Raw genomic sequence first — 13,832 nt, 5'->3', positions numbered from 1 at the left:
CTGTTGTAAATTTTTCTAATATTCTCCTCAAGGGTGTTCACAAAAATCTGCGAGACGTCATCTTCGGGAGATTCCTTAGTGAAAATCACTGGTTCTTGGAAGTACACCGAGTCGTCGAAGCACTTGATGTAATAACAAAAGCCCCGTTCGTGCTTCTGGTGCTTTTTCGTGTAGCTATCGTTGGGAATTGGCTGACACGTATCAATGGGCTTCGTGAAGGATTCAAAGTCAGCATACACAACAAATGGAACACTCTGTGATCTGTAGTGGTTGGTAAAGGATTGAGTTTTTGTAAATTTCGGCATTTCAATCTTCACAGTATGGTGCAATAAGATCTTCGTGAACAGCTAGCCGCTCTTTCGAAGTGTAAAGTGTGTAACAGTTTAGACAGTAGTAGTGCGCTACTTTCATTTTTGTTCTTTGCTCCTGCGGGAGCATACTAAAGCTCTTGATCACGCAGTAATGTTGATTTTCAAAGTTGTCCGAAAACAAAAGAAGATCAACATGGTGCTCTCGCTTGGTGCACGAGCTCTTTCTCAGCGGGTAGACTTCATGCTTTTCAGATATTTATTTAGTAGGGTTGGCCACGGTCAAAAAAATTTTTCTTGCTGAGGTGAAAGGTATTTGGTTGGAGGTTACAAAAATGCATTTTAAAAATTCAGCTGAAGTCCGTTGCCATGGGAACGGCCCGATTTGTGTTTTTTACAATTTTCGCCTATTTTGGAAGCTAAAAAAGTGAAAATTGCCCTTAAAAGGGCGCCTCGTTGCCTTAATATACAAGTTGTGTTTAGAGATTTGTTTTCTAAATATCAATTTCGGGCCTAGCAACACTGCAAGTTTTTCAAATTTGAAAAATGCCATTTTTTACCGATTTTGGCGATACGAAAAATTAACTTTCGCGCTCACCTAGTTTTTTCTCGTAATGCTTATTGGTAGAACATACCTTGCCCCAACATATATAATAAGAACAGCTTGGGGAAATTTATTTCTCTAAGGAAGGTGTTGCCAGAAAAACATACATTTTGTAAAAATTCAAAATTCTCATAAAAGAAAATTTGCTCCATTTTGCCCTAGATTTAGCACATGTGATGTAATGAGTTGTATCATAGAGTCACTTTATCATCATGGTCAAGGATTCTGAATGTTTGGAAACAATAAATGAAGTTTAATTTTAATGCGGTGTTGCCAGATGCCCAAAATTATGAAAGCTACGTTACGCAAATTAGCCCAAATAGGTCAAGTTTTCATGTATGAATCTAATCAATCCAGTCAAATCACAGTCTATTATTATAAATCATTTTATCATAATTTTCACCTGTTTTGAATGTTTGGAAACAAAAAAATTCATCACACAGTGTTGCCAGATGCCAAAAAGTAGAAAAGGTACAATTCTGGTTTACCCTGTGCACCCTGTGTTTTCAATACCATTATTGGTTTACCGCGGGCACCCTATTTTCATAAAGGACATTTTTTCCAATTTGCCCCGAATTTAGTACATGTGATGTAATGAATTGTATGTAGAGTCACATTATCACCGTTGACAACTATTCTCTATGTTTCGAAACTTTAACTTGCATTGTTGCCAGATGCCTAAACCATGAAAAATAGGACAAGTTTTTATGTATGATAAACAATTTTTTTGATGATGCATTTAAAATACAATTAAATTATAATAAATTATGATATGACCCCTTAAACTATTTGTTTGGAGATTTGATACGGCGCCGAAGACTACAGCTGTGCCATAATAAAACTGAAACCCTGTTTCCAGACGAAAATTTGTATGTTGTTACAAGGAATTCAGAGGATGTTTAAAGACATTACCACAACCCAATGGGGTTTCTGACCTTGTATGTCTGGCTTTTGTACACATGTGGTACAGTTGATCATACCTTACATTTGGATTGTGTGCAAATATCTGGTGTTTTCATCCTATTATTTAACATTCAAAACATTGAGACATTGGAATAAAATTAATGCAGTGGAACAATAAGAATGTTTCCTGTAAGAAAATCAAATATCAGTCATAAGTCTCAACTATTAGCTCGTTGGCCGCAGTTTTAAAATTTCCATTTTGTGTGTATGGTAATGGGGACTTTGCCTTTAAAGTTAGGTTATATTGATCAAATTTCCCAATCATAGTGCATTGTAGGAATGCCTTTAAGCCTCCTCTGCAAGGAATTCAAAGTAATTTTATATCATCAAGGGACCCACATAGAGGAATACGACATCGATAGTGAGCCAATCTGCATTTTGTTGCCTGCAAAAGCTGGAGATCAGAATGAAATTCTGAAACGACCATGACCAGATATTTTTCTTAATTTCTTGGTAAACTTAAAACGTATTAAAAACGCCAAATTGCAGTCACAAAATTGATAATATTAGTAAATCCCTGGGAGTAAATCACCAAAGCGAATGGTAACAAAGCTATGCGGAAACGGACTGCATTAACAATAACAAAGTATATGTGCGCAAAGATTTGTCTTTGGCATGACGCTTTTTTTCCTCAAAATTTAGAACAAACACGAACCTTCCAAAATAAATACTTATTCACACTCCGTGGCCCAACCACTACCTGCTGCTGTGATTTGGGGTAACTCGTTGCTTCCCCTCTTCAGATACCTGTACTTCAAGTATACCCCACGCCTTAAAGAAATTTGTGTATTAACACTTTCTAGGGTGTTAAATTAAATTGTAGTATAAGATGCATTGAGGTTACAAGTAGATGGTGTGGCAGAATGGTGATAGACTGTAGACAGTGTCTGTTAGGTTAGACCTGGTAATAGTTATTGAAATGGCTCCACAGTATTTAACACGCATGCTTTCATAGTGAAGAATTACTGGTTGACACGAAGCTATGGAGAAGTGTAGAGAAGATTTAGAAGACAGTTTCCAAGAAAATGTTTCAAAATGTTTCAAAATTTGATGCGGGCAGTTACAGAATGGAAGATCACAGGGCTTCACCTCACACTGTCAGAGTCGTAAGGCAGAGACTTCGGGAACTATCTTTCTAAAAGTACATGTACAGCAATTTTATGTTATGTAGACTGAAGTGAGATAATGATTGAGAGCATGTATGCAATAAATAGTTCAAGCAGTGAACCTATTCATCTTGTGCTGTGTAAGTAAAACAATGCTTAAGTCGATCTTCGCTTATCATAGCTCCCAGATGCATCAACCTATTATCTTCAGATTATTAGAACAATGAGTTAACATATTCCCCTTTCTTTTTGTTTTAGCAAATTTATAATTTTGATATATTTTTGAAAATGTCACCAACCATTTTGATACACCCTGTACATCAAGAATGTCTTGTTAAACTCGAACTTATGTTCTGGGATCACTTTTTGATCAAATACCTGGTCATATAATCATGATAATGGAACACTGGTAAAGAGTGTATGTGTATTGATAAGATATGATTGGCCAATTCCTTTTCCAATTTTTCAGCAATATCTGAAATGAAAATGAAAATTGGCGATACTGAGGACTTATATAAATTACAATTTTGTTTGTAAAAATGTTTACTGGAAAGTTTATGTCAATGTTAAAGTGGTTAAGTAAAGTACAAGGTTTAAAAAGCTCTGAGAGTGTATGGCATGTATGGTGTATATTTTACCAAATCCTCCTATGTCTGCTAGTATTTGGCATCTGGCAACACTATGTTAAACATTCCCAACTGACAAACAGATAGGTTAACATGGTTAAAGGGGTCATATCGTTTAATTTAATTGTATTTTAGATGCATCATCAAAGAAATTGTTTATCATACATAAAAACTTGTCATATTTTTATAGTTTAGGCATCTGGCAACACTGCATTAAAATTAAAGTTTCGAAACATAGAGAATAGTTCTCCATGATGATAATGTGACTCTACATACAATTCATTACATCACATGTACTAAATTGGGGGCAAATTTGAAAAAAAAATCTTTTTATGAAAATATGGTGCCCAGGGTCAACCAGAATTGTATTGAAACACAGGGTGTACAGGGTAAACCAGAATTGTACCTTTTCTACTTTTTGGCATCTAGCAACACTGTATGATGAACTTTTTTGTTTCCAAACATTCAGAACAGGTGAAAATTATGATAAAATGATTTATAATAATAGACCGTGATTTAGCTGGATTGACTAGATTCATACATGAAAACTTAACCTATTTGGGCTATTTTGCGTAATGTAGCTTTCATAATTTTGGGCATCTGGCAACACCGCATTAAAGTTAAACTTCATTTATTGTTTCCAAACATTCAGAATCGTTGACCATGATGATAAAATGACTCTACATACAACTCATTACATCACATGTGCTAAATCTAGGGTAAAATGCAGCAAATTTTCTTTTTATGAGAATTTTGAATTTTTACAAAATGTATGTTTTTCTGGCAACACCTTCCTTAGAGAAATAAATTTCCCCAAGCTGTTCTTATTATATATGTTGGGGGCAAGGTATGTTCTACCAATAACCATAACGACAAAATCCTAGGTGAGCGCAAAAGTTAATTTTTCGGACCGCCAAAATCGGTAAAAAATGGCATTTTTCCAATTTGAAAAACTTGCAGTATTGTCAGGCCCGAAATTGATATTTAGAAAACAAATCTCTGAACACAACTTCGTTTGTAGATAGAACAAGGATAAAGCTTTTTTTATGATATAATTTATTTTTAAATACCAACTTGTATATTAAGGCAACGAGGCGCCCTTTTAAGGGCAATTTTCACTTTTTTAGCTCCAAAATAGGCGAAAATTGTAAAAAACACAAATCGGACCGTTGCCATGGCAACGGACTTCAGCTGAATTTTCGAAATGCATTTTTGTAACCTCCAACCAAAGTCCTTTCACATCAGCAAGAAAAAATTTTTTGACCGTGGCCAACCCTACTAAATAAATATCTGATATTGCACTTCTCTGCATGAACCCTTTGGGGCAAAGCCAGCAACATTCACAGAAACATTCGGGTTGTTCTTGTAAAACTTGGTAAAGATCATCAAGGTCTGCACCTTCAAAGATAATCTCCGTGTCGGACCAAAAGTTTTTTTCCATGGTCACGGTTTCGCCTGTTCTCTTTTTCAAAGTCGCATCTAAGAACAAGTCTTACCTTTTTTTTGCCGATTGTTTAATAAAAAAATTACGATAGTTTGCGTCGTTGCATCAAGAAAAGTTTGAGGTACATATCCAGGCCGACCATTAATTTTGTTCACAGTAGCAAATTGTCTAAGGGCAGAGTTAAATTCTTCAAGTTCGAATAAATTCTTCTTGTAAAGCTCTCGAATATTTTTTTAGACCTCGAAGTCTAGCGCTGCGTCTTGGTGGTGGTTGAGGCGTGTCTAAAAAAGACCAATCTTGTTTCAATTTTTTTCTTTTGGCTACTTGGGGTTGTGGTGGTACATATGACGTTGGTTGGAGTATTGGCGCATCAATACTTATCTTACGGGCGTGTCTAGTAGGCTTCCCTCTGTGATATAATTCTCCTCCAAAAATCTAATAAGATCAGCTTTTTTCAAACGGTAAAATACTCGAAGTCCAGCATTTTTTTGCCTTCAACCGTAAATTTTTGACAGTGGTGAGTCTAGTCTCCATACTTGTCCCTTTGTTTATCATATTTTTATTTTCATAAGCCATTGAAAAAAGGAGCTCGACAGTTTGTGGGAAAAGTCCCATAACTATCGTAGGCATATCGCGTGCGCATTTTCGTTGCTTGATTTGACAGGGAAGCCCCGCAATCCGTTGGGGTAGTGAGCTTTTGACAGGATAATTTCCCCAAATTGAAACAAAATTCAAACTGTATTCGGAGCCCTATATTACATCTACTCAAGTGCTTCAACAGTTCAAGATGGCGTCCGGCGGCTATCTTGAATACGTGACCTTCAGCACCTGACCTTGACCTTGACTTGAGTAGATAACATCAGAAATGGATTCTACACATTCCAAACCCCTTAAAAGTAGTATTATATATTATTCAATGGCAAGTGGTACAAAGGTTTTCAAGATGACGTCCGGTGGCCATCTTGGATACTTGACCTTAAGCATCTGACATTGACCTTGAATTGAAAAAATAACATCAAAATGTATTCTGAAAAGTGTTATTATTATACATCGTTTTAGGCAAGTGTTTCAAAGGTTCAATTTTTTCAGATGGCGTCCGGCGGCCAATTTGGAAATATGCTAATTAGGACTCCGTTGAAAATTTTTCGCTGGCAACATCAAAATTCCTAAATGTGATGTCCTAGCAGAGGGCTGACAGTAAATTTCGCTGATCCCTCCTGTTCTTTTCTATGTCGATTTAACACACAATTCCCGCTGTTGTTTTGGTTCCACTTTAGCACCCCCTGGTACACGCATGGAGGTCGCCATTTGAGGTTTTAGCACCCACTTTAGAAACCGGCTACCACGACTACGCGTTCAGCATCGCGCACAGTACGCGTTCCCAACTGTCAATCATTAGGGGTCAATCACCTCGAGCTTGACAACAATATCTGAATAGACTATCGCCAAGTCTTACGTGTATGCGCGAAATTTAGGTTAATTTTCGTGATTGAAACAGTATTTTTCTTGTATAAATCTTGGCCCGGATAGCGGGATTGTTGGTTGATTTAATGCATTTGATAAATTAAGTTCATGGATGAGCTAAAAAATGTAATTAAAAGTATTCAAAAAGCTGTTCAACATTTGAAAAAAATGCACTGTAGCAGGCTTGAAAAAGTCTAACCGTGGATGCAGCAAGCCGCGATTTTTCATGACTTGAACGCAGAGCACGGACGCGATATAGCCGGTAGAAATCGCGGTAGCGTTCCAGGCCTACGCGATGGCAGGGTAATGGCGGCTTCCATACTTTAATTGCTTTTAAAACGAGCTGTCTACGAGCTGGTTTAAACATTCGGGCTGGTCCTAGGGGTGCTAAATCTCCTGTTAGATTTTAGTTATAGGGTCTATACTCGTGAACCCTTTCTGGCTGCTAAACTAAAAGACTGTGTTTATAATATTTGCAATATATTTTGGTTCTGTTTCATTACCATTTTCTTCTTTGATACAAGTTATAGTGGTTCCCTAGCATTTACCAGGAATAAAAAGTTCAAACTTGGTTAGTGTTGTTACCACTTGTTTGAATACTATTAGCAACATGCGGTTTGATTTCATTTTTTGTTAACCCTAAATTTTCATTGATCTGAAGTCAAACCAATCTCTATTAGTTCAGTTTTAATAAAGAGTGCCCCCCTCCCCCAAAATCAACAACAACACAACAACAAACAAACAAACAACAACAACAAAACCTTCATTGCGCCATTTTATCTTATTTCTGAAAAACTATTCAAACATTTTTTGGTATGTAAAAAACCCTTTATCGTTAGCTTTAATACACCTAAACAAATATATCAATCGGCTCACAACTTTTGAAAATATGCTCTTTGAAAGAAAAGTACCTGTTTTTCACTCTGTCCACGGAGAGCAAACATAATGGTTATAATGGGCCATGCTGTGGAGTGGCCGGCAAGATCACCAGACTTCACACCACTTGATTGATTCCTTTATTCCTTTATTTTGTGCAATAAAGGTATCAAACTAAACTAAACTAAACTACACTAAACTAAACTAAACTAAACTAAACTAAACTTAAGGGTAAGAGGGTGGGATATTAAAAAAACAGGCACGAAACACTATTCCAGATTCGAACTAAGGTCCTACCGATATAAGGCCATGTTCGGAACAGGTAAACCAAGCACGGGTTGTGAAATTGATTACAATCACACAATACTTAAAGCTCTACATGAACTTGTGAAGCTACCGTGTTCGCAGTGAATTCATTGATTAAAATCATAGTTTTTATCACATCAGACATATTATATACGGTCACATTGCATCTATATTTGGCTAATGTTCACAGGTAATTATTTTCAATTTAAGCCAAATGAGCACGGTTAACCAGCACGGTTAACCAGAATATAAAAGATACTTATAAAGTTATATTATTTTGGTAGACCGTGCATTTACGTCATTTTTGTAATCCTTTGTTTTCGCCGTAACTTCATGCAGCTTCTACTGTAGTGTAGCGGTGTGCAAGTTATCTTCTAATCCGGAGGTCTCGAGTTCGAATTGCAGTGTCACATATTTCTTTCATTTTTAATTCTGCACTTTTCAACTTCTTAAATACTACTAGATTTCAGATGACACCTACAACAGTGGAGTATAGAGATACATATTTTTTTCGCAGTTGAGACAATATATACAATCGGTGATAAGTAAAATGAGTGCATTCCACGGGTTTTAACATGTATTACATTTATATCTTGCGTCGGCTTGTCCTCGATGGGTGCACTGTGAGTGCGAGCATTACTTGTGTCCTTTCTTAAATAACGTGGAGCTGATCCCGTCGTAGGGGGGGGTGTTCAAGTTTAGCAGAAGTAGTATGGTTCAAAATATATAGATGACTTTGAAAGGTTTTTTGCGGACCGAGTGCTACAACTTGGAAGCGGAAGTTCGATTTGGAACTTTAGAATTTTGAACAATCACGTGGTACAATAGTCTAATATATATTACAAAATTCCGTTTAGTTACGAAATACGTTGCCTATAAATTCCATTTTTCATTGTGTTTGTTTTAACAGGTGTATTTGGTGAGGAGACGAATGAACAAAATGAATTTATCTTCAATATACCTTATCTGGAATACGCTACTCACCCACCGCACGTGCTTATGACGACATCTTCACTACTACCTATTGATACTACCCTGACCATACCTGGGCTTGGTTACCAGGTCGATAACACCATCAGTAGGGATAATCCTGGTGACATCCGCTTGTCAACATATGTAGCTGGTATAGACGTACGTCTTCTTCCTGGAGATCGAAAGCAACCGAATAAGAGTGTAATTGTCCGAGCTTCCGGTCAAATTTTATTGTTTGTTATAGAAAACGAGTTCGCTCAAAGTGATGGTTTTAAAGTGTTGCCAACTTCAGGACTAGGCACAAAGTACTACATAGCATCTTACAAACCTCCCAGCATATACCCGTCATTCTTCTGCATCTCATCAGTCTACTCAAACACGTCGATTAACATCACAACACCTACAGGACAGAAACATCACATTATTCTAAAACGACACGAGAGCTACCGTTACGACGGTGGTGACTATGAAGATCTATCAGGAATCTTTGTGGAGAGTAATAAGCCCATTGCGGTGATCTCAGGTGTGTTCACGGAAGTACATGAAGGTGAGTGTTGTGAAGACGGATTGATGGAACAACTACCACCTGTACATAGTTGGGGGTACAACTTCACCTTGACTCCATTTCTAAGTTTAAACTCTGGTTATGTATATAGAGTGTATAGTGCCATCCATTCAGCTACATTGCATATGTCTGATGGCAACATTACACATATCACAGCCGAGTCCTTTTATGAAGCAGATGTTACAGGGGATACTATTGTATCATTTACATCAGACCAACCCATCATGGTGGTACAGTACATGAAGAGCTTCGATACCAATAATCCTTATCGCGGTGATCCATCTATGCTTATCGTCACACCGAGCACTTTGTACTCTGCTGATGTAACATTCCCTGTCATTGAATACACACTCCCAGATGGGCACACATATTACATCAATGTAGTAATAAAATGTGACTATCTTGATGGATTTCTCTTGGATGAGGCACCTTTGGTCGATTCGAATTCACTCCACACATTTGATAACTCGATGTGCTGTTTACGTAGTAATGTGTCTACAGGACATCATACCATATCTCATACCAACCCCATGGCAAGATTCTCTGTTACTGTATATGCTATTTGTAAAGGATACTGTGCTTCTTCCTATGCCTATCCAGTCAATGCGTTTGGTTTAACAGCAGGTAAGTAACTCAGCATATTACTGGTATCACAAACCTTATTCCATTTTATTTTTTAACATGGCATAAATAACAATAGTAGGGCCTAGTCTATCAAAATAATAAAGATGTAGTAAATATAAATAGTAAAATTAAAAAATCAATTAATAAATTAAAAAACATGCCCCGATCTCGGAAACTTTTAGGTCATAAAACAACAATTGCATTTAAAGTTAGGTGCAAATCATTGTTTTTGATGTATGCGCAATAACCCAAATGAAGTTGTTGTTTATTGACCAAAGACAACACATTTTTTGATCACCACCAATGATGAACCAATGATGAACGTCTAGTATTTTATAAAAGTCAAGTTGAAGGCAAATAGTATATCAGCTCCCGAGACAGATCATGCACATGGGACAGATATTACACCCCTCATTTCAAGGCTTGGTATCTTATGCATGGAACTCATACAATTCCTCTCGTGCGTCAGCTTTACATTAAAACCGGTGCAAACACCGGTCATCGCCCCACCCGTATAGTTTTAATGTCGAGCATATCTAGGCATTAACAGCTGAAATCTAGGATATAACGCTGACGAAACTTCCGTCAGGCACAAGTGACCTGGTGAACGAAGGGGGTCGCCGTAGATAGTTTTTTGGGGAATATTTGCAGGACAGTCAAGTGTAGCCAGCAATCGGGCTTATTACTCTGATCGGAACCGACTATAACGAGGTCTGTTTGTCATGGGTCATCCGCCCCGCCATTGCCAGATGAGCCACGGGGAGAGCGGAATTAATTGCACTCGGGACCTCTTGCACCAAAGGCAAAGATCTTAACCAGTTTGCCACGCTGCTCCCCGTATTAATTTGATAAAGATATATTTGCATTATATTTGTGTACAAATTACAAATTGAGCTATCCCCGATTCCCAATGCGCTTTATATCCCTTTTAAAACGGGCTTACTGCGACGTGATGATTTAAGAGGGTTTTTGCCTGTATTCATTAGTAACATTAGCAGTTCAATGGTAAAAACTAGACTAGACTTCCCCGTAGTCCACTTGTACCCATACTCCAGCTTATTTATACATACAAGCCCTTATTTGTATTAATTTGCATAGGTAATATATTTTCCACATCTAATCTTTTCAGTGACCTTACACAAGTTTCACTTGGTCTCCAAGTGATTTTACTCGGGAATTCGCGGGCTCTTAAACATTAAAAATAAATGAGAACTCATAATTATGCCTAGAAATGTTAATTTCGATCTGTACTTTCACTGTGATTGAGAGAAATCGTTTCATGACTGCATTATTTTCCCCCAACTCGTCAATAGTGAACACTCGCGAACACTCTCAAATTGTAAAGCGCTTGGGGCAGATAGCTCAATTTGTAATTTTAAAATATGTACTTTTATTTATTTAAGAAAGGTCGAAAGGGGGCATTGTTACGAGTCGTACTTGACTCAAGGCCAAAATCACCTTTTACCCAAATTTACACGAATGCACAACACAAATACACAAAGTCTTTAATTGAAAACAGAGTATGATTGGTACATATAATAACAATATCGCATATACAATAAAATCACACAATGACAGGTTTACTGTATCAGTACTTAACCAGCTGTCTTCTTGTCGCTGATCCTAGAGTTCTTGTAATGTTCTGGACGACTGATGTAATATATCCTTATTCACATGTCCTGCGAAAATCAGCGAAATCCAGTGTACACTTATAAATATCCTTGCGTATGAAATCCTCACACAAAAATGGCGTTGCTTTCTCCAAACCGTTATCTCCTTGCGCTGCTTTCTCCAAACTTAACTCCTTGCGCTGCTTTGGTTCTATTTCCACCTTTCACACAATATCGTCAGGAAGCAGGACTGCGATGCAGTTGTCCCCACTTATATTGACAGTTGTGTTGCTCCATTAACCAGACTTCAGCAAATCGGCAGAAGAATATATATTCCTTTCTTGGAAGAAGTACGTTCTTTAACGTATTCTAGATCTTCTCCGACAACACTGGCAGGCAGTAGTGCATTGACTACGTAAAATATTTCTGGTTAGCAATTTCCTTTCTTTGAAGGAATTGGACTGTGACCATATTAGCTAGCTAGCCCAGATCAACACTATAAACTGTCTCAATGATAAAGGCTATTGCAGCCTGTCAGATCTGTATCCAGATGATAATTGTAACCTTTTCCATAAAGTCCGAGACAATCCGCAGTAGACCCTATGTCTTACTTTGGTCCATTTTCGTAGCTTTGAAATAACCATATTTCCAGCTTGTCGGTGAAAATATCCATCCATCTCCATCGCTCAGGGGCTGTTTTAAATAGCACTGTCGGAAACTCATGATCTCCCTGGCCACACTCAGTAATACTCCATGAGTATCCTGATTTTAATTGGTTAACATTATTTACTCTCTTTTGTTGAGCTGTAGCTACATCCATTCACATTACAATCATATTGATACAGGTCTGTCAAGAATTATTATTAACATTGTGTTTTATCCCCCATCTGGGATTTTCCCAATGTTCTATTAATAGACATTGCCATCATTGTTCATTATTACAACATACTCATATCAGGGGATTTTCCCCTTGACATAAATAGTCTTGATTAATGATGCTGTTATTGCATTCATCTGGGGTTTCCCCCGATGTCATAATAAACAAACTCTTGCATGATTATAAAGGTAACTTCCCCTATTTCATGATATACATTGTACACAATTATACAGGGTACATCACATCATGACTGGCGCTACTGGCAGCAAGGTGTGTTTAAAATTGCTTAAGGTTGGTTGAGGATTTATATTTCGGGAATATAAACTCATTGCATCCTCTTGGAATCCGCGCGCAAATATGAGAGTACCTCATGGAAAGTACATGATGCGGGTATAATCAAGTGTCTATATTCGGTTTATCCTTCGTGTAAAAAAGCACGACACTTGGTTCAATATTAAATGAGGGGTCACAATCTTTATTTGGTGATCTTTGTTAATCGTCTCACACTAGGGATATATCTTACATTCTTAAACGACACAAATGTATTTGTATTCATTTATTTTTCTTTCTGATCTTTGTAGAGTCCCATTCGACCCAGGCAGTGATTCAACAACCAACCATCGGCATGACGTCATCAGCAATCTCGACCAATAATATCATTGGTAAGTATGCACATACCTCTTTATTCCGAGATAATAACTCAATAGGTGTGAATCAAAACAACTAATCACCGATTTTTGCGATACAGTAGGAAACCGGAGATCCCGGAGAAAACCTGCGAGAGCGAGCATGGAATCGGGATAAACCAAATGCACATGAGTCCTTGGGCCGCGCCGGGGCTTGAACCCGGGACCTCAGTGGTGCAAAGCGAGGGAACTACCGCTGCGCTAACTCGCCCTTCACAGACATAACCTATGTTACATTTTGTGTTGAGTATTGGTGGCTTTCAGAACTACGTGAACATACTTTACGCGCCATCACCTTCGGCCAAAAAATCTGAAGAATATGATAGATATCGTAAAAAGGATGTCAATCGTGTTGAGATGATCCAACGCCGGGCGGCTAGGTTTGTGCTGAAAAGATACCATCACCGAGACAACGTGACTTCCATGTTGCAAGAGCTTGAATGGGAATCCCTCGAGAAACGCCGCCAAGCAGCCACATCATGATGTATAAAATCAACACCAATGCCATAGCCATCAATCCTGCTCAGTATGCTAGCAACCAATACCAGACAGTACCACCCTGCATCACTGTTGACCTCTCCTTCGGTGGAGGCTGACACATCCTTCATCTAAGTGGGTCCGGTTTTTTACTTGCACGATGGCTGTCATCAGGGCACGGTGGCTCAGTGGTTACGGCCTTGGACTCATAATCTGAGAGCTTGCTCGACGTGCGTGGGTTCGATTCCCCGTCCCACCACCGTGTTGCGCCCTTGGGCAAGGCGCTTTGCCTCGCTTGCCTCACCCCACCCAGGTGCAATGGGA

The 13,832-nt window shown here is 38.1% G+C and overlaps 1 protein-coding gene across 1 annotated transcript in view; it reads left to right on the top strand.

The window, feature by feature from the left end:
* LOC140168458 (uncharacterized) overlaps nucleotides 1-13,832 on the top strand; it is a 70,528-nt gene that overhangs the window by 23,090 nt on the left and 33,606 nt on the right. Inside the window, exons 2-3 of the mRNA XM_072191854.1 lie at nucleotides 8,608-9,858; nucleotides 12,927-13,007. Coding sequence (XP_072047955.1) covers nucleotides 8,608-9,858; nucleotides 12,927-13,007 — 1,332 coding nt within the window. The remainder of the gene's footprint in view (nucleotides 1-8,607; nucleotides 9,859-12,926; nucleotides 13,008-13,832) is intronic.

The sequence above is a fragment of the Amphiura filiformis genome, chromosome 13, assembly GCF_039555335.1.
Source record: "Amphiura filiformis chromosome 13, Afil_fr2py, whole genome shotgun sequence".
Lineage (NCBI taxonomy): Eukaryota > Metazoa > Echinodermata > Ophiuroidea > Amphilepidida > Amphiuridae > Amphiura > Amphiura filiformis.
The sequence above is the reverse complement of the archived record's forward strand: the minus strand, read 5'-3'. Positions and strand labels throughout refer to the sequence as shown.